Genomic DNA, 18,553 nt, shown 5'->3' with positions numbered 1-18,553 from the left:
AAACCAAATGAGAGAGAGTGGCCATGACACTGCTATGGCAGCTCACATGCATCCTATATCACGTTGGTTTAGGGGTTAACATGGGATTTTTGTAGGTGTGTATAGCTGTGTTATTAATAACAATATAAATGATGTGAATGACACTAATTAAAACAGGAAAATAATGAAAATGAAGTAGATGCATAGAGCTGAATAATTGATAATGCAATCTACGATTGATAGAAGAACAGCCTTCATCTGGGATTTGGGTGAAGCCTTCATTGGCTTTCAGTTTGGAGAAAATATAATCTCGTTGCTTCCTTATGTGTTTGTGTGTTAAGAAAAATCATAATTTAAACATGTTGGATTCTGTATTTAGGGTTTATGTAAATCATGCATGTTTTTAATCAGTCTTATTAACTTTTGACTTAAACCAAGAGTAGATACATTGTTATAGCTGTTGATAAGTATTTTCATAAGATGAGGTATTGCTTGCTGTCGGCCAATCAGCATATGTCATACAGAGGGGTGGGATCAATAACATGTCAGAGGAGTAGGACTTCTGAATGCACAGTATGCAAACTTAACAGGTGCTACCCTGTGGTAGAACCCTGTGGTAGAACCCTGTGGTAGAACCCTGAACCATGCAAGAATCATTCAAAACCCCAGCCCCTTAACTGTTTGCAAATTTGGTCCTCGAGCTGTAACTCTGTCTCGAAATGTTGTCTATCACTAGCAGAACCATATTGCCAAGTAAAATTCTGAGTATGTGTAAATGTACTTGGTGAATAAAGCTGATTCTGATTCTTAAAAGCAATTCCTTGACCGTTCCGATATCTTTGAAACCCAGTATGAAACACATGCTTTAAACCATGAGGCCTGGTCAAAGAGCTCTCGTTGGTCAAGCCATAGCTGTGTTGTTTACTGATTCATACAGATCTAACAGTCCCGTCCCTGTGTTGACTTTATATCTCCTTGACTATTAACTGGGCATGACCTTTGAAATAAATGAAGATGGAAGGAAGTAGACAGATGAAAGGTGCTGTGACGGGGAGGCAGGCCTAGAAAAATGAACAGAGCACTGGATGGATGAGGCGGGGGAAGCCTAACGACGGGCCTTTTGTTATGATGGACTGAATCAGGTTCTCTTTGACAAAACAATCTGTAGCGGCGTAGCGCTAGATCCTGACATGTGTCAGTCATCCACAAAGCAGGGTGACATATGAATGTGTGCTACTGTCATGCAGTGTCTGGGGCCTCACTCTGAGCTGTGACCACCTCATATTTCAGTAGGACCTGCGAGGTACAGCGGACAGTGAAGGGTTACCTTGTTGCACGTTGGCTTATAACATGAATCTCTAATGGTTCTTATACGGCATGACGTTCAGATATGACTTTGATTCCATTGCACTCTGGACCAGATTAATTTGCCTACACTAAAACGACAGGAGCAGATAGCCACTGACATTTCGGCTAGGGGAGAATTTCAGCTCTACCAGTGCAGTCTCCAGGCTACCAGCTCTCTCTCCTCCTCTCTCGTGTTTTGGGTTTTATAATAAACGAGAGAGAGGCTCCTCTTGGCTAAACATATACTTTGTTTGGACAAGAAGACACAGTTGGGCGCGGCGTGTTTGGTTTTGTTCTTAGGATGTCAAGGTCTGGTTCAAAGGGGATGGATTCCAGGCCTCTTTCCCTGTCATCAGTGGTCTGAATGAAAGGTCACCCAGACTAGTATAAATGGGTTTTAGAACGGCTCCTGCACTCCAAACCAAAGGAGGCCACCTGTTCCCCCATCCTCCCTCCTTGGTAACTAGGTTGAAGCCCGATGACAGATGAATTGAGAATCAGGATTGAGCTTTGTTTTGCCATGTTCAGGAGGACAGGCACCTTGGTTGAATTCCAGTCAACTGTGGAATCCTACATGTAATCCTAAAGTGAGACAAGGAATGGCCATTTAAGATGTAGTGGATGTTTAAATGCCCTTCATTTACACTGCTACACTTGTAACATGGTACGGCTCTCCATAGCACATTTGTTAGATCCCGGGTCAGTTAATAGCACACACCTAAAGGCCTCTGAGGTGCATAGTCAATGTATGACTGAAGCTCCAGGCCAGGGAGCCATACAGAGACCCAATCTGGTCATTCCCCGTATCTGCTGCATTGCTAATCTGCAGCACAACAGCAATAGCAGCAGAAGTGCTGTAAATGTATTGATCCCAGTTTCCCCAAAGCTACAGTGGTGTATTTGATTCCGGGCCTGCCGCAGTGTGGCCTGTAACTGCTCTTTGAGCAGGAGAGAACCATCTTCAACATGGAGCCCATGACAAATACCCATGACAAATACCGAATTCGCGCAAAACTGAAAGCGCGATCCACTGTATTTAACCATGGAAAGAGGTCTGGGAATATGACTGAATATAAACAGTGTAACTATTCCCTCTGCAATGTAATCGAACAAGCAAAATGCCACTACAGGGACAAGTTGGAGTCGCAATTCAACGGCTCAGACACAAGACGTATGTGGTAGGGTCTACAGGAAATCACGGACTACAAAAAGAAAACCAGCCACGTCACGGACACCGACGTCACGCTTCCAGACAAACTAAACACCTTCAGTGCCACTGTCGCGGCCCGCTAACAATGACTGCACCCCCCCCCCCTTCTCCGTGGCTGACGTGAGTATAACATTTAAACGTGTTAACCCTCGCAAGGCTGCTGGCCCAGATGGCATCCCTAGCCATGTCCTCAGAGCATGCGCAGACCAGCTAGTTGGTGTGTTTACGGACATATTCAATCACTCCCTATCCCAGTCTGCTGTTCCCACATGCTTCAAGATGGCTACCATTGTTCCTGTACCCAAGAGAGACTAGTCAAGGATCATATCACCTCCACCTTACCGGCCACCCTAGACCCACTTCAGTTTGCATACCGCCCCAACAGGTCCACAGACAACACAATCGCCATCACATTGCACACTGCCCTATTCCATCTGGACAAAAGGAATACCTATGTAAGAATGCTGTTCATTGACTACAGCTCAGCATTCAACACCATAGTACCCTCCAAGCTCATCATCAAGCTGGAGGCCCTGGGTCTCAACCTCGCCCTGTGCAATTGGGTCCTGGACTTTCTGACGGGCCGCACCCAGGTGGTGAAGGTATAAAACAATGTCTCCACTTCGCTGACCCTCAACACTGGGGCCCCACAAAAGTGCATGCTCAGCCCCCTCGTGTACTCCCTGTTCACCCACGACTGCGTGGCCATGCACACCTCCAACTCAATCATCAAGTTTGCAGACAACACAACAGTAGTGGGCTTGATTACCAACAACGAAGAGACAGCCTACTGGGAGGAGGTGAGGGCACTCGGAGTGTGGTGTCAGGAAAACAACCTCTCACTCAACGTCAACAATACAAAACAAAGGAGATGATCGTGGACTTCAGAAAACAGCAGAGGGAGAACCCCCCTATCCACACCGAAGGGACAGCAGTGGAGAAGGTGGAAAGTTTTAAGTTCCTCTGCGTACACATCACAGACAAACTGAAATGGTCCACCCACACAGACAGTGTGGTGAAGAAGGCGCAACAGCGCCTCTTCAACCTCAGGAGGCTGAAGAAATTTGGCTTGTCACCCAAAACCCTGATAAACCTTTACAGATGCACAATCAAGAGCATCCTGTCGAGCTGTATCACAGCCTGGTACGGCAACTGCACCGCCCTCAACCGCAAGGCTCTCCAGAGGGTGGTGCGGTCTGCACAACACTTCACCGGGGGCAAACTACCTGCCCTCCATGACACCTACAGCACCCGATGTCACAGGAAGGCCAAAAAGATCATCAAGGACATCAACCACCCGAGCCACTGCCTGTTCACCCCGCTACCATCCAGAAGATGAGCTCAGTACAGGTGCATCAAAGCTGGGAACGAGAGACTGAAAAACAACTTCTATCTCAAGGCCATCAGACTGCTAAACAGCAATCACTAACTCAGAGAGGCTGCTGCCTACATTGAGACCCAATCACAGGCCACTTTAATAAATGGATCACTCGTCACTTCATACAATGACACTTTAAATAATGCCTCTTTAATAATGTTTACATATCTTACATTACTCATATCACATGTATATACTGTATTTTATACCATCTATTGTACCTTGCCTATGCCGCTCGGCCATTGCTCATCCATATACTTACATGTACATATTCTCATTCACCGCTTTAGATTTGTGTGTATTAGGTAGTTGTTGGGGAATTGTTAGATTACTTGTTCGATATTACTGTACTTTCGGAACTAGAAGCACAAGCATTTCGCTACACTCGCAATAACATCTGCTAACCAGGTGTATGTGACCAATAACATTTGATTTGATGATTTTGTTTACATCCTACTTTGTGATCTTCCACAGACTTTGAGGAGATCCAAATGGTGGCAGCCCAGGATCTCAGCAACATCTTGAAACAAGGCTACCTGGAGAAGAAACGACAAGGTAGATTATGGAGTCAAATATGATGCAAATATGTCACGTTGAATGCTCATTCAAAGACTTGTTTTCATTCCGTTTTCCATGTAGACCACAGCTTCTTCAGCTTAGAATGGCAAAAGCGATGGTGTGTCCTCAAAAACACAATATTCTACTACTTTGGGAGTGACAAAGGTCGGTTTGAAACCCTCACGTCACACTAAGACATACAATTTATCCATGTACAGTTATTTATGCCTGGAACTCATACATGTGAACATTTGGGTGAGGAGATTGAGTTAACACTGTTCTTCCTTCAGACAAGCAGCAGAAGGGCTCCTTCTATATCAAGGGTTACAGTGCAGAGATGGTGGCCAACCTACGTAAAGACTCCAAGAAAAATGCCTGCTTTGAGCTGAGTGCCCCTGGCCGACACTCCTTCCAGGTGGGTGTACAGTACAAAAGCAATACAAGGGACTCCTCCCAGTGATGTTTCATAGCATACCAGTCTGACCTAATGATCATATTGTATGACGGTGGCTATCCTCCCCAGTTCAGTGCTAGCAGTCCGCGAGAAGCCAGGGAATGGGTGGACCAGATCAACTTTGTCCTGAAAGGTATGTCAACATATTTCCAAAGCTATTTCAAAGACACAGTAATAGAAAAGGATACAGTGATGATTGTGTTAGTTTTCTTGTCGTCTGTTAGATTGGTATTGCCTCACTGACTTTTTGGCCTGAAAGGGCAGGAAATAAACCGTTTATATCCATTCCCAAATATATCCATCCCCAAACTGACCAATCAGACTCCTTCCTGACCTCCTCATCCACCACGTCACAAGGCATTCATGTCACGCAGGCCCCCCCCCCCCCCCCGACCGATTTCCTCCTTACGGGAAATGTATTGGTAGACTTTCTGGTTATCCTCTAGCGGCATTGATTTTTGCCTGGCCAATGGTGTATCACAGAGGAGCCGATACCCTGTGTTGCAGTGCCCAGTCGCCAGCAATCACAGCGCTGCTCCGTCTGAGAGAGGCAGGCTGCACCGGCTGCACCGGCTGCTCTGAAATGGGCTGACTTGCGGGAAGTAACAGACACCACATCATTTGTCTTGTCCACTTTTACTACTATACAAGACCCAGATATACAGGGAGTTGGAGGCAAAGGTTTTTCTCCCTGTTTGCTGTTGGTTTATGCTGGGTGAATTTGAGATTGTTCACTTCCTTTTCCCCCCGGCTGGTCATCAAAGGTGTCCACGAATGTCCATCAGAATGACGAGATATTTCACAGATCTTTTGAAAATACAGTCAACAGGGGATGTCAGATGCCATCTACTACAAGGGGATGTGACTCTTACTGTGATCTATACAGAGATACTGCTCATTATTTATGCCGTGCCTGTGTTCTATGCAGATTTGAGTTCCAGCTTTATCCCCTTTGAGGATGAGACCTATGATGACATTGAGGGGGTGGCCAGCCATCCCCCGTGGCCCGCCCCCTTCCCAGTCCTGCCCCAGCAGGTCAAAGCCTCTCTCAGTAGCCAGGAGGAAGGTAGGCCCAGCCAGGGGGGGGAAGAGGATGATATCTACGAGGTGCTCCCAGGTATGAGAACAGACACACAGACACACGCTCTCATAACCCCTTAGAGGTGTATCACTATCACTGTAACTCAAAGACTAATTACACATTATAAATCATGTTATCCTAATAAGAGCGTCAGAGGTGTGGCTGTAGTTATAGAGGAAATACAGGACTGTCCCACATGCAGGTGGGTGGCTAAATGGGTCCTGAGAACAACCAAAGGGGGTGACTTCTCCGTGTCATCATCCATACCTCCATTTGAGATACATAAAGGTTCTGTTTCCCCTTTGCCGAAATCATTGGTTGGAGAGAAATATGCCTTTTCACCATAGAAAGCCATCTGGGATGGGTACAGAGTAGACCCTGACCACAGATGGTGTATCGAATGGCAGTCTCTTTTTTTTCACTTTCTCACCCTGCTCTCAGATTTTCTTAAAAGGCACTGGAGGGCCAAGGGAGGTGGTGGGAAGACAGGCTGTACCCTACATCTCCACAACACAGAAAGTGCATGATTTTGTTTCAGGAAAGTTATTTTTTAAATGTCTCACCTCTTTTGTTTTCATTGTGTTTTCCAGAGGATGACATTCCAGGATCCACTGAGGAGATCAGTGAGAAGAGCATGAAATCAGGTCTGAATCCCACTCACAGCATTCACTGACCGGCAAAATAGGAAAAAGTAAAAAACAAACAACATTTTGGATGACCCTTCAATGATCTGTATCAACCTCTCCTCTTTCGCAAAGTCATCTTTGTCAGAATTTGCCAGCTGTTTATGTTAATACAAGATAGATGAGGGTAGGAAGGACATATGATATCAGCAAGCTGCTGTTCTAGAGAGGAGGTGTGTAGGTGTGTCTTTCAGATAAATATAGTTTTGATAGGGGTAGTACTCACTATTCAAGTTATTCAAAGTGTTTTGATATTTAGACTTTCGATTCAAGTGTAATATTTTAGGTAACAGCATTGTGTGTTTTTGCTCAGGGTGGTCCATAGACTATGCCAATTACTACCAGGGCTTGTGGGACTGTGAGGCAGACGAGCCTGACGAGCTGGCCTTCCAAAGAGGTGACCTCATCTACATTGTCAGTAAGGTCAGCATCAACAACGCCAGTCACAGTTCCTTCATGCACTTCATCAACATGCTATATACAGGTAATTGCAAAAATAACGGAAACACTTGAGTAAACAAGGGATAGAAAGTATATTGAAAGCAGATGCTTCCATACAGGTGTGGTTTTTGAGTTAATTAAGCAACTGGTATCCCACCATGCTTACGGTCATGTATAAAAATGCTGGGCTGGCCATTATTTTGGCCATTATTTTGCCTACTATGGCCATGCTCCCATAGGGTAACAATACCCCCATCGAAAGGGCACGAGCGGTCACTGAATGTTTTGATGAGCATAAAAACATATTTCATTGAACACTTATGGGAGATTTTGAAGCGTTTGCTGAGACACCATCCACAAAACAGCAAATTATGGAATCTCTTGTGGAAGAATGGTGTTGCATCGCCCCAATATACTTCCAGAAACTTGTAGAATCCATTCCAAGGTGAATTGATGCTGTTCTGGCTCGTGGTGGCCCCACGCCTTATTAAGACAATTTATGGTGTTTCCTTTATTTTGGTAGTTACGTGTAGATTCTATTCTATTCTAAACAGTTCTGTTTTATTCTATTCTAATCAATTCTATTCTATTCCAACCCCTCCATTGTCTATCCTTGAGCCACTGGGGGAGAAATGCCCATCAGATCTTCTATAATGGTATTGGGGTTCATTACTGAGTCTGTATCTGTATCATGAGGGTTAATTGAGAGAGCAGCCATGCAAAACCCCTGCTGTGTTGAACACAAACTGCAGGTGAAGCATCCTGCATCTCAGCTCTTTTCCTTCAATCTATTTCCCTGTGTTTTATGGCCATTGTGTAGAAACATGCAGTGTATCTACGTGTTACAGCCTCTCTACTGGAAATCAATCTGTTGCAATTTGGGCATTGCCGCCCTCGAAGCTTTTCAGGACCTTGTTTGCAGATTGAAGCAGTATTGGAAGGCTTGGATTCGTGTGTTATCATATATCCTGTTTTTTACAGTATGCATAAGCGGTACTATTTGACATGTTGTAGAAAGAGTTAAGGATCATTTCCAGTCTTCCAGTGGAATAGTTAATGAACTCTTAGCCGAACAAGGTGGTCTCCTCTGCAGTGTCAGATAAAGACGTTTCTTTAACGAGCCTAACACAATGGTCTAGGACACGGGGTGTGTCCGAAATATTTGTTGCTATATTCATAGCTGGCGGTGGCGCGAAAGGGCTGGGTTTTGATGAATAAATACATTTAAGGTGTGAGGAGGGCTTGGCCACGCACTGGCCAATCAACGCGTGTCGTGACTTAATACTGCATGCTGCTGTCTCAAGTTCTATCGGTTATTGACGGTCTTTGCGTTGTCATCAACTCCAATTCGGCTGGGGGCACAGAATATTCTAATCCCAGTACACTGTGGATTGATACTACAGTTTATTAAATAGCATAGGCTACAGTAACAACTAATAGCAAAAGTTTGAAAAAACATCCCGTTTTTGCTCTAAATGTTTGGCGTGTTGGTAGTCAACGTTGGGATTGGCTTCAGGGAGTATAAGCCCACATGTCTTTACGCATCGCACTTCTCCTCAAATCAAAAATACTAGGCTCTTGTAAATGGCACTGTATGTGTGAGGCACGTTCTCAATAAGCAAGACATAGCCTAGGCCAACGGTTGATATGGCATTATATGACTGAATCATTGAAATATGTTTGGAGCAGCCGTCTTTGGTAACCAGATGAGAGGTGCTCTATGGAAATGGGGATGGATATTTGAACAAGAGAAATTAAATAATGGCTAAAATAATGTACAATAGGCTACAACAAAAAAAGGGGATGTCAGCTCACTGTTTTTCTGCTCCCAAACTTAATCTTTTAAAGGCCCAGTGCAGTCAAAATGATATTTTTCCTTTGTTTTGTATGCTATTGTACAACGGGTGATGAAACTAACACTGTAAAAGTGTGAGTGAAAAAAATGGATCAGTGTTATTTCCTGATAGTTGCTGGTTGAAAATACAACCTATACAGGAACGTCTAATCAGCGTGAGTTGCATGGGCTGAGCTTTCAGCTTGCCTGGTGACATCGCCAGGCTGTGAATTGGTTAATAGACCAATAACAAAGAGAGTTCCAAACCTTTCTGCCAATAAGAGCTAGTTTGAAGTTTTCCCTCCCCACTCAGACCACTCCCAGACAGTCCTAGCAAAATTCTTCCTTGAGAAATACACTACATGACCAAAAGTATGTGGACACCTGCTCGTTGAACATCTCATTCCAAAATCATGAGTATTAATATGGAGTTGGTCCCCCTTTGCTGTTATAACAGCCTCTACTCTTCTGGGAAGGTTTTCCACTAGATGTTGGAACATTGCTGCAGGGACTTGCTTCCATTCAGCCACAAAATAATCATTGAGGTCAGGCACTGATGTTGGGCATTTAGGCCTGGCTCGCAGTCGGTGTTCCAATTCATCTCGAAGGTGTTTGATAGGGTTGAGATCAGGGCTCTGTGCAGGCCAGTCAAGTTCTCCCACACTGAGCTCGACAAACCGTTTCTGTATGGACCTCGCTTTGTGCATGGGGGCATTGTCATGCTGAAACAGGAAAGGGCCTTCCCCAAACTGTTGCCACAAAGTTGGAAGCACAGAATCATCTAAAATGTCATTGTATGCTGTAGCGTTAAGATTTCCCTTCACTGGAACTAAAGGGCCATAGCCCGGACCATGAAAAACAGCCCCAGACCAATATTTCTCCTCCACCAAACTTTACAGTTGGCACTATGCATTGGGGCAGGTAGCGTTCTCCTGGCATCAGGCAAAACCCAGATTTGTCCGTTGGACTGCCAGATGGTGACGCGTGATTCATCACTCCATAGAACGCGTTTCCACTGCTCCAGAGTCCAATGGCGGCGAGCTTTACACCACTCCAGCCGACGCTTGGCATTGCGCATGGTGGTCTTAAGCTTGTGTGCGGCTGCTCAGCTATGGAAACCCATTTCATGAAGCTCCCGGCGAACGTTGCTGATGTTGCTAGTGAGTGTTGCAACAGAGGATAGACGATTTTTAAGCACCTCAGCACTCGGCGGTCCCGTTCTGTGAGCTTGTGTGGCCTACCACTTTGCGGCTGAGCTGTTGTTTCTCAATAACAGCACTTACAGTTGACCTGGGCGGCTGCAGCAGGGCAGAAATTTGACGAACTGACTTGTTGGAAAGGTGGCATCCTATAACAGTGCCACGTTGAATGTCACTGAGCTCTTCAGTAAGGCCATTCTACTGCCAATGTTTGTCTCTGGAGAATGCATGGCTGTATGCTCGATTTTATACACTAATTTGAAGGGGGTCCACATACTTTTGCATATATATATATATATATATATATATATATATATATCATAGTGTCGTTTTTTGCTAAAAAGCTATTTTTGTTCATTTTTATGGAAAACTATTACCCAAAAAGGATTTGATATTGATATAAATATGTCTGCATTGGGCCTTTAAAAAAGCTTTGGTGATTTGATTCAAAGCAGTCTCAGGAGTCAAAGCCTTTATTGATAGGCTTGGCTACTAGTAGGACTACTTGCTGAATGCATTGGGCAGAACAAAAAAAACACCCTTCATTGAGGGGAGACTATGCTTGATTTTTCAACAAATTATGCGAAATGGGAAAAAAATTGATATATGTTTTATATATATACGAGGGTTACTGGCACAAAAAGCACATCTCCTCTCTTGTTCCATGAGCATATGGGCACTGTGCGTCACGAGTAGATAGGTAGCACTTCCGCTGGACAAAATCCTTACCATAACCAACATGTTACCTCTAAGACCAGCCTTTGTTTGGTCTTAAATATCCCCACCAACACTTCCTGAAATTGACACTTTGGCGCTTTTTAAGCACACACCTCAGATATTGCCACCCCTCCCACCTCAGCACAAGTGAGCTGATATATGACAGGTAAACTACCAATCCTGGTGCAAGGGTTGTAAAATAGCAGGTTGAAATTGCCAACGAGCGTGGTTTAACACCAGCCGAAAATAGAGCCCTAAGGGTACTAGTTTATAGGGGAATGTCAAAACAACCCATTACATGTTTCATAGAAGAAGAATAATGCCACCTGCTCTGAATTTATTGGAGGTGTATCAGGAAGACATTACCAGAGTTCTACAGTATTACCATTTGGTATAGGTGTTGGGTTACCTACCTTTCACTGTAACAGACCAACTCTTGGTTGGTTGTAGCTGTACTGTCTGGTACACAGCTATAGTGACACAGATTACTCTTGTTTTGTCAAGCTTTTCCCCTTAGTTTTCATAATAACATGATAGTCTACAGAGCATTGCAACAGAGCATTCTAACAGAGCATTCTAACAGAGCATTCTAACAGAGCATTCTAACAGAGCATTCTAACAGAGCATTCTAGCAGTCCCTTAATGGAATGAAAGTGAGGGCCTCATTGTAATTCATTTAGAGGCGATTCCTTCCTGTCTGTTTCTGAATGGAAGGTTTTGGTTTAGTGTGACATGAGTCCACCCGTGCCCCATTCAGAGTCATAACCTTGTATCATATTTCCCTCATGAATGACATTAATGACATGATTAGGACACTACATGGCAATCGTGTGTTTTAATGAGCGTTAAGGGAGGGGAATCCCTGTTCCCTCTGGTTCAACAGTGGAGCAGACTATTTAGTTGAACGGGGGTTTCCTTGGAACCCTGACCTCGACGAATGAAATACAGGCCTTTGGCTGCAGCTCAAGCCTTGCTCTAACTGGGGAACACAGACATAAAATGGCCATATAAAACTAAGACCCATAAATTCTCCTGAACAGAGGCTTAGGGTGTTGGGGGGAGGCGGGGTGTGTGTGCTCTATGTCAACACTGACCATAATTACAAGGTAGAAAGGACACGCTCTAAGTGCTAAATCAATGGTGCTAACAAACTGTTATTTTTAAGCTGCGATTTGATTGACTACCGGAGTGCAGACCAGGCTAGGGGCTAGCCACAGGCGCTGTGTCGTACGGCTATGAACTGAGTAGAACATGACGATTATACAAAGAGCCCCCATCAATCATTATTGATCTAGCGAGAACTTACTGTAAAGAGGTGCATTTTTGCAGGGTTTTTTTGTTGGGGGGGGTTGTACTGTGTCTATATGAGAGGGGATTGTGTGTGTGTGTGTGTGTGTGTGTGTGTGTGTGTGTGTGTGTGTGTGTGTGTGTGTGTGTGTGTGTGTGTGTGTGTGTGTCAGTGGGAAAGTAAACATATGAGTAAAGCCACAACTCGTATTCATTCCATTCGTTTTACTAGATTAATCTGGCAGAGTCTGCCGCTGGTTTCACGGATGATGAACTTGGTTCCCAGTCTCCCGTCCACAAAGAAACACATAGCAACTATCTTATGTCTTTGCACTGGCCTTTTATTGCTGAGAGCTTGCACTGTCTTCTATAGCTTTTAGCTTTGTAATGACATTTTAGAGCGTGGGATTTTTTTCTGTTATAGATTCTCCTGATAAAGATCCATGCTATTTAACGCTCTACCATTTTTATATCATTTTTGGATATACTATACTAACTACTGGATAGAGCCTACTTATTCATACTAAAATGCTAACTGTTTTGAGTTCTCATTATGCAGAACTGACAGGTTGGGCCTGTTTATTGTACATGTACCATATATCATGAATTTGCTGACAAAATGTCTGCAATTAGTAAACCTTTGCTCTCCTAACATCCGTATTGCTTATATTGACTCCTAAGCATGTTTCTCACTAATCCGTTGGGTTGTCCTGCATTCCAGGACTATAATTTATGTAGCTAGCTGGAATCAAAAGACACAGCTCCACAGGTCAGCTGCCACATTCCGGTATTCCCAGAGGCACTCTTGTAGAACGGCAGGGTTGGAGTGGGGAGAGATTTACGATGTAAACCCATCCAGGCTCCTTTAAACTCTAGCAATCACTGCCATCTCTCTGCTCTCTCTCCCTCTCTCTCTCTCTCTCTCTCTCTCTTTCTCTCTCTTTCTCTCTCTCTGCTCTCTCTCCTCTCCTCTCTCTCCCTCTCTCTCTCTCTCTCTCTCTCTCTCTCTCTGCTCTCTCTCTCTCTCCATCTCTCTCTGCTCTCTCTCTCTCTCTCTCCCTCTCTCTCTCTCTCTCTCTCTCTCTCTCTCTCTCTCTCTCTCTCTCTCTCTCTCTCTCTCTCTCTCTCTCTCTCTCTCTCTCTCTCGCTCTCTCTCTCCACCCCACTCTGCTCTGTCCACCCGGGACGTGCACCTCACAAGGAGAGAGAGAGCTAGGGGGCGGGAGAGAGGGAGAGAGGCCCTCCTTGTCGCCAACCAAGGAGGGCCTATAGCAGCACCTAGATCTTCTGCACTCATTCTGTCAGACCTGGGCCCTGACAGTAAATCTCAGTAAGACAAAAATAATGGTGTTCCAAAAAAGGTCCAGTTGCCAGGACCACAAATACAAATTCCATCTTGATACCATTGCCCTAGAGCACACAAAAAACTATAAATACCTTGGCCTAAACATCAGCACCACAGGTAACTTCCACAAAGCTGTGAACGATCTGTGAGACAAGGCAAGAAGGGCCTTCTACGCCATCAAAAGGAACATAAAATTCAACATACCAATTAGGATCTGGCTAAAAATACTTGAATCAGTTATAGAACCCATTGCCCTTTCTGGTTGTGTTGTCTGGGGTCCGCTCACCAACCAAGAATTCACAAAATGGGGCAAACACCAAATTGAGACTGCATGCAGAATTCTGCAAAAATATCCTCAGTGTACAATGTAAAACACCATATAATGCATGCAGAGCAGAATTAGGCCGATACCCACTAATGATCAAAATCCAGAAAAGAGCCGTTAAATTCTACAACCACCTAAAAGGAAGTGATTCCCAAACCTTCCATAACAAAGCCATCACCTACAGAGAAATGAAGCTGGAGAAGAGCCCCTAAGCAAGCTGGTCCTGGGGCTCTGTTCTCAAACACAAACAGACCCCACAGAGCAACACAATTACACCCAACCAAATCATGAGAAAACAAAAAGATAATTACTTGACACATTGGAAAGAATTTACAAAAAATAGAGCAAACTAGAATGCTATTTGGCCCTAAACAGAGAGTACACAGTGGCAGAATACCTGACCACTGTGACTGACCCAAAATGAAGGAAATCTTTGACTATGTACAGACTCAGTGAGCAAGGCCACCAAAGGCAGACCTGGCTCTCAAGAGAAGACAGGCTATGTGAACACTTCCTAACCTCCTGCCAAATGTGTGACCATATTAGAGACACATATTTCCCTCAAATTACACAGACCCACAAAGAATTCTAAAACAAATCCAATTTTGATAAACTCCCATATCTATTGGGTGAAATACCATAGTGTGCCATCACAGCAGCAAGATTTGTGACCTGTTGCCACAAGAAAAGGGCAACCAGTGAAGAACAAACACCATTGTAAATACAACCTATATTTATGTTTATTTATTTTCCCTTTTGTACTTTAACTATTTGCACATCATTACAACACTGTATATATACATAATATGACATTTGGAATGCCTTTATTATTTTTGGAACTTTTGTAAGTGTAATGTTTACAGTTAATTGTTTATTATCTATTTCACTTGCTTTGGCAATGTTAACATATGTTCCCTATGCCAATAAAGCCCATGAATTGAAATTAGAGAGCGAGAGAGCAAGAGAGAGAGAGACGACTGTTCCATGCCGGCCTCCTCCAGTCTTCAATGGCCCGTTAGCGCCATCAAGAACATGGACAGTGGTGACATCTAGTGGCTGACTTCAGTGACTAACTGATAATACTGAGAACGTTTCACAGTTGACAACACACGCACTCTGAGACTGATTTACGCTAGTAGGCTATGTCCCACTCTTAAATCAACATGAACTTTACCCTAAGTAAATGGCTATCAATTATGTTGAAGTTTGCAGCTAGAGGAAAAAAACACAAACACAATTTAGAATTGATTAAATTAATTAAAAGCCCTTATTAATGCAATTAAAGCAGAACTAACTGATTTGATTATTCTCATTACATCTATCTTGTTGTAAATTTAGAGAAAATTCATCAAATCAAATTGTATTTGTCACATGCGCCGAATACAACAGGTGTAGACCTTACAGTGAAATGCTTACTTACAAGCTCTTAACCAACATTGCAGTTTTAAGAAAAATACCTAAAAAAACAAGAAATAAAAGTAACAAATAATTAAAGAGCAGCAGTAAATAACAATAGCGAGGCTATATACATGGAATTGTAGCCTACCTAAGTTGTATTCGTTTGTATTAAATTGTATTTTATTAGTGTAGGAAATATGGGAGTATCTTATTTGCCATAGGGCCATATTCTCATATCCTCAACTGCCTCAAACCCACGGCAACCCCAGTTGGCCCATTGCCCGTAGGTCCCACCATGTGAATGTGGTGGAAGAAAAGGGAGAGGGAGGAAAAACAATCACATGGGAAAAGTCAAGCAAGAAAGAGACAAAGGAAGAACCTTTTATCCCTTTGTGTGACCCCCCCCCCCCCCCTTATATATAATTTTCTCTGTCACACATCCCTTTAAAGTCCCTCGCTGCTTTTGTGGCTATAGACAGGGAAAGACATCTTATTTACCACCCAAAGTAGCAGGGGGAGAGAGAGCAGAGTCTGGGGTTTGGGGTCACGTAGGAGGCAGCGGTCATCTACCGGTCAACTACAGTAAGGTCATTATTCAGGCCCAGCCAATAGCCCAGAACTGTGCCTGAACAACCCCTATCCATTCTTCCTAATTATTATAAATGAGGGGCGGCGTAAACAGCTATCATTACAGACACTCAGTGGCATACACAAATCCACTTTAAATTGCTATTAAGTTAGAGTCATCCTGTAATCCCAAAACGGCCTTAGAAGAGAAGCGGCTTGTTTCTTTTCATTTATTTGTTCCTTCATATTTTAGACGGCTCTGATGCGCAGTCATCTCTCGACTTTGAATCCATCTCATTGATTAAATTACAAGATTGCCTGTTTAGTACTGGGATCAAAACATTTTGAAGATTTTTACAAAGAAATCACCAACCCTAAAAAACAATGTGTCCAAATCTCTAAACAGGCATTGCTAGAATTTATTTTGAATATTCATATCTGTCAAAATAAGTATACTTTTTTCCCCTACAATGGTCGGATACGTGTGTGTACAAAAATATTTCCAGAACACCTAAGGCAGTCCAGTCCACCTGTGTGAGCAAAATGCTTCGACCAGATATGGTGTTGGATCGATCAGGGGCTGCGGTTTGTAAAATGTGTCTGTTTCTTTGTTAGGGTGACTAGTGGAGAGAGACGCAGCACTGCAGTGTGTGCTTCATGACTTTCCTTGTGGATGAGAGCGAAATGGAGAGAGGTAGAGGTAGCTAGAGAGAGAGAGAAAGAAGGGAGGGAGATGGAGGGTGGCGGTGAGGAGGGAGAGATTGTAACACCCAGGCGGCGGGTTCAGCGGCAGGGCAATGAGAGACTTCCTGTGCTCCATCACGCCCAAGGCCTGCTTCAGTCAGCTGGTAGTGCAGGACAGATGCCTCATGTGTCAGTCTTATTAGCAATCCTCCTGCGTACGTGTGTGTCCGTGAGTGCGTATGTACTGTACGTGTGTCTGTGTGTTTGCTTGCGCGTCCGTGTCTGCGTGTTGTTTATGCATCAAGAGAAATAGTAAAAAGACAGAATATGACTATGGAACGTGAGCAGAACCTGATGCTCTACAAAAAGGAGTGAACGCAGAGCTCGGGGAGAAGTCAGGGAATAGGGTCACGTAGCTGTCACGGTGACCTGGCAGGCATACAAAGTGCTCCTTCTCCTGCATGAGAGACAGTCAAACCAACCTTCTCCCTCTTCAGGCATCGTTAGCAGTCAATCTGTCCTCCTGCCACCATTAGCCAGACCCTTGAGTGGTAAATAAACGATGGTGCTGGTGTGCTGCAGGTGTTGTCATGGCAACTCGCTCCCTCCCTCCCTCTCTGAGCCGGCTCTGCCCACTGTCATTTACTCCCTCTCAGTGAAGGAGTCACAGCGAGGTCAACGAGTCAACGCACCGCCGCAATATGGCGCTGTTTTGTCCTCACTCACCTCCCAACACACAGCAGCTGATATGATACACATTCAGGGCACTCAAACACGGGCAGACAGAGTGATGTGGAGGCCCCAGGCAGAGTCTGTGCCCGATCCAACATCACAGAAATGTAAGCCCGAACCGGGAAAAAAGACAGATTTCTAGAGAAATAGGCCTATTGATTTAAAGTGGTGTTGAGAACAGTGCCACAGAGGCGGGCGGCAGCGGTGTGAGGAGAAAAGGAAAACAGCTCTTGTCTTAGAAAAGCGAGGAGAGAGGCAAACTCAATATTGGAATAATTGAAATAAAGTAGCCTAATGCAATTGAAGGCATGTATCAAATTGTTGCTTATGGGCCTACTGAAACTCCCAAAGTCATATCCAATCGTTATACTAAAATTAAGGTAATACCCGTGTGTGGTCAACTAGATGAAAATGTCAGCACTGTTTTGATCGGCACAGCGCCATCGCCTGCTTTGAGACAAGCGTGGGGGACTCGTCTTCATAAATCAATTAGTGTCAGATTTTTGTTCTCCCCGAATCTCCGTTTGCATATTTGGTAAGCCTACAATTACGCTGGGAAAATGTTAGCTATGTAGAAGTGTTGTCTTTATTCTGATATATATAATGATCAGAACATTCTGCTAGCATGTTGTGTAGTTTAACAAGTGGATTTTGCTATTCACTCGTTGTAGCCTGGCCTATCCCGATTTGTCTGATAATCAATGTGATTTTGTTTCACCGAATCTCCGTCTGTATATTTTGTTAATTGTTCTCTGGCTGGGCAAATAAGTGGAGGTGGTAGTTAATTTATTTGTTTGCTCATCTATCACGATCAGAAACATTTAGCATGCAATAATTCATGTAATAATAATGATTGTAGCCTAAATCAATTGTATTATTTTTCTCATGACTGAGGTATAGGCTATAGTAAGGCTTTATATAATCAACTGCCAGCTGTGAGAGTGAGTCCTGTTTCATCTAGCTTAACCAGAGGAGGCTGGTGGGAGGAGCTATAGGAGGACAGCTCATTGTAATGGCTGGAATGGAACCAATGGAACGGAGTCAAACACGTTGTTTCCATGTGTTTGATGTGTTTGACTCCGTTCCACTGATTCCATCTGTCCTCCTGTAGCTCCTCCCACCAGCCTCCTCTGATCTTAATGTAATTTACTTCAACATATCTCATAGGCAGCTGTTATGAGATTAAAAAAAAAATATATATATATTTTGTTACTAGTATTTTGGAGTTTTATTATGTCCAGTTCATGAGGCCCCTGATGATGTGAGGCCTGAGGGAAATTCCTCTTCTGCCTAATGGTAAGTCCACCACTGCACAGAAAACATCCCAGACTGTC

The 18,553-nt window shown here is 43.9% G+C and overlaps 1 protein-coding gene across 1 annotated transcript in view; it reads left to right on the top strand.

Moving 5' to 3' along the window:
• LOC115158608 (src kinase-associated phosphoprotein 1) overlaps window positions 1-18,553 on the top strand; it is a 34,619-nt gene that overhangs the window by 13,454 nt on the left and 2,612 nt on the right. The window contains exons 5-11 of the mRNA XM_029707774.1: window positions 4,389-4,469; window positions 4,554-4,637; window positions 4,763-4,887; window positions 4,996-5,059; window positions 5,855-6,043; window positions 6,598-6,651; window positions 7,004-7,113. Of these exons, the coding sequence (XP_029563634.1) occupies window positions 4,389-4,469; window positions 4,554-4,637; window positions 4,763-4,887; window positions 4,996-5,059; window positions 5,855-6,043; window positions 6,598-6,651; window positions 7,004-7,113 (707 nt within the window). The remainder of the gene's footprint in view (window positions 1-4,388; window positions 4,470-4,553; window positions 4,638-4,762; window positions 4,888-4,995; window positions 5,060-5,854; window positions 6,044-6,597; window positions 6,652-7,003; window positions 7,114-18,553) is intronic.

Source organism: Salmo trutta, chromosome 2 (assembly GCF_901001165.1).
Source record: "Salmo trutta chromosome 2, fSalTru1.1, whole genome shotgun sequence".
Lineage (NCBI taxonomy): Eukaryota > Metazoa > Chordata > Actinopteri > Salmoniformes > Salmonidae > Salmo > Salmo trutta.
Note: the sequence above shows the minus strand (reverse complement) of the source record. Positions and strands in the feature narration are given on the sequence as shown.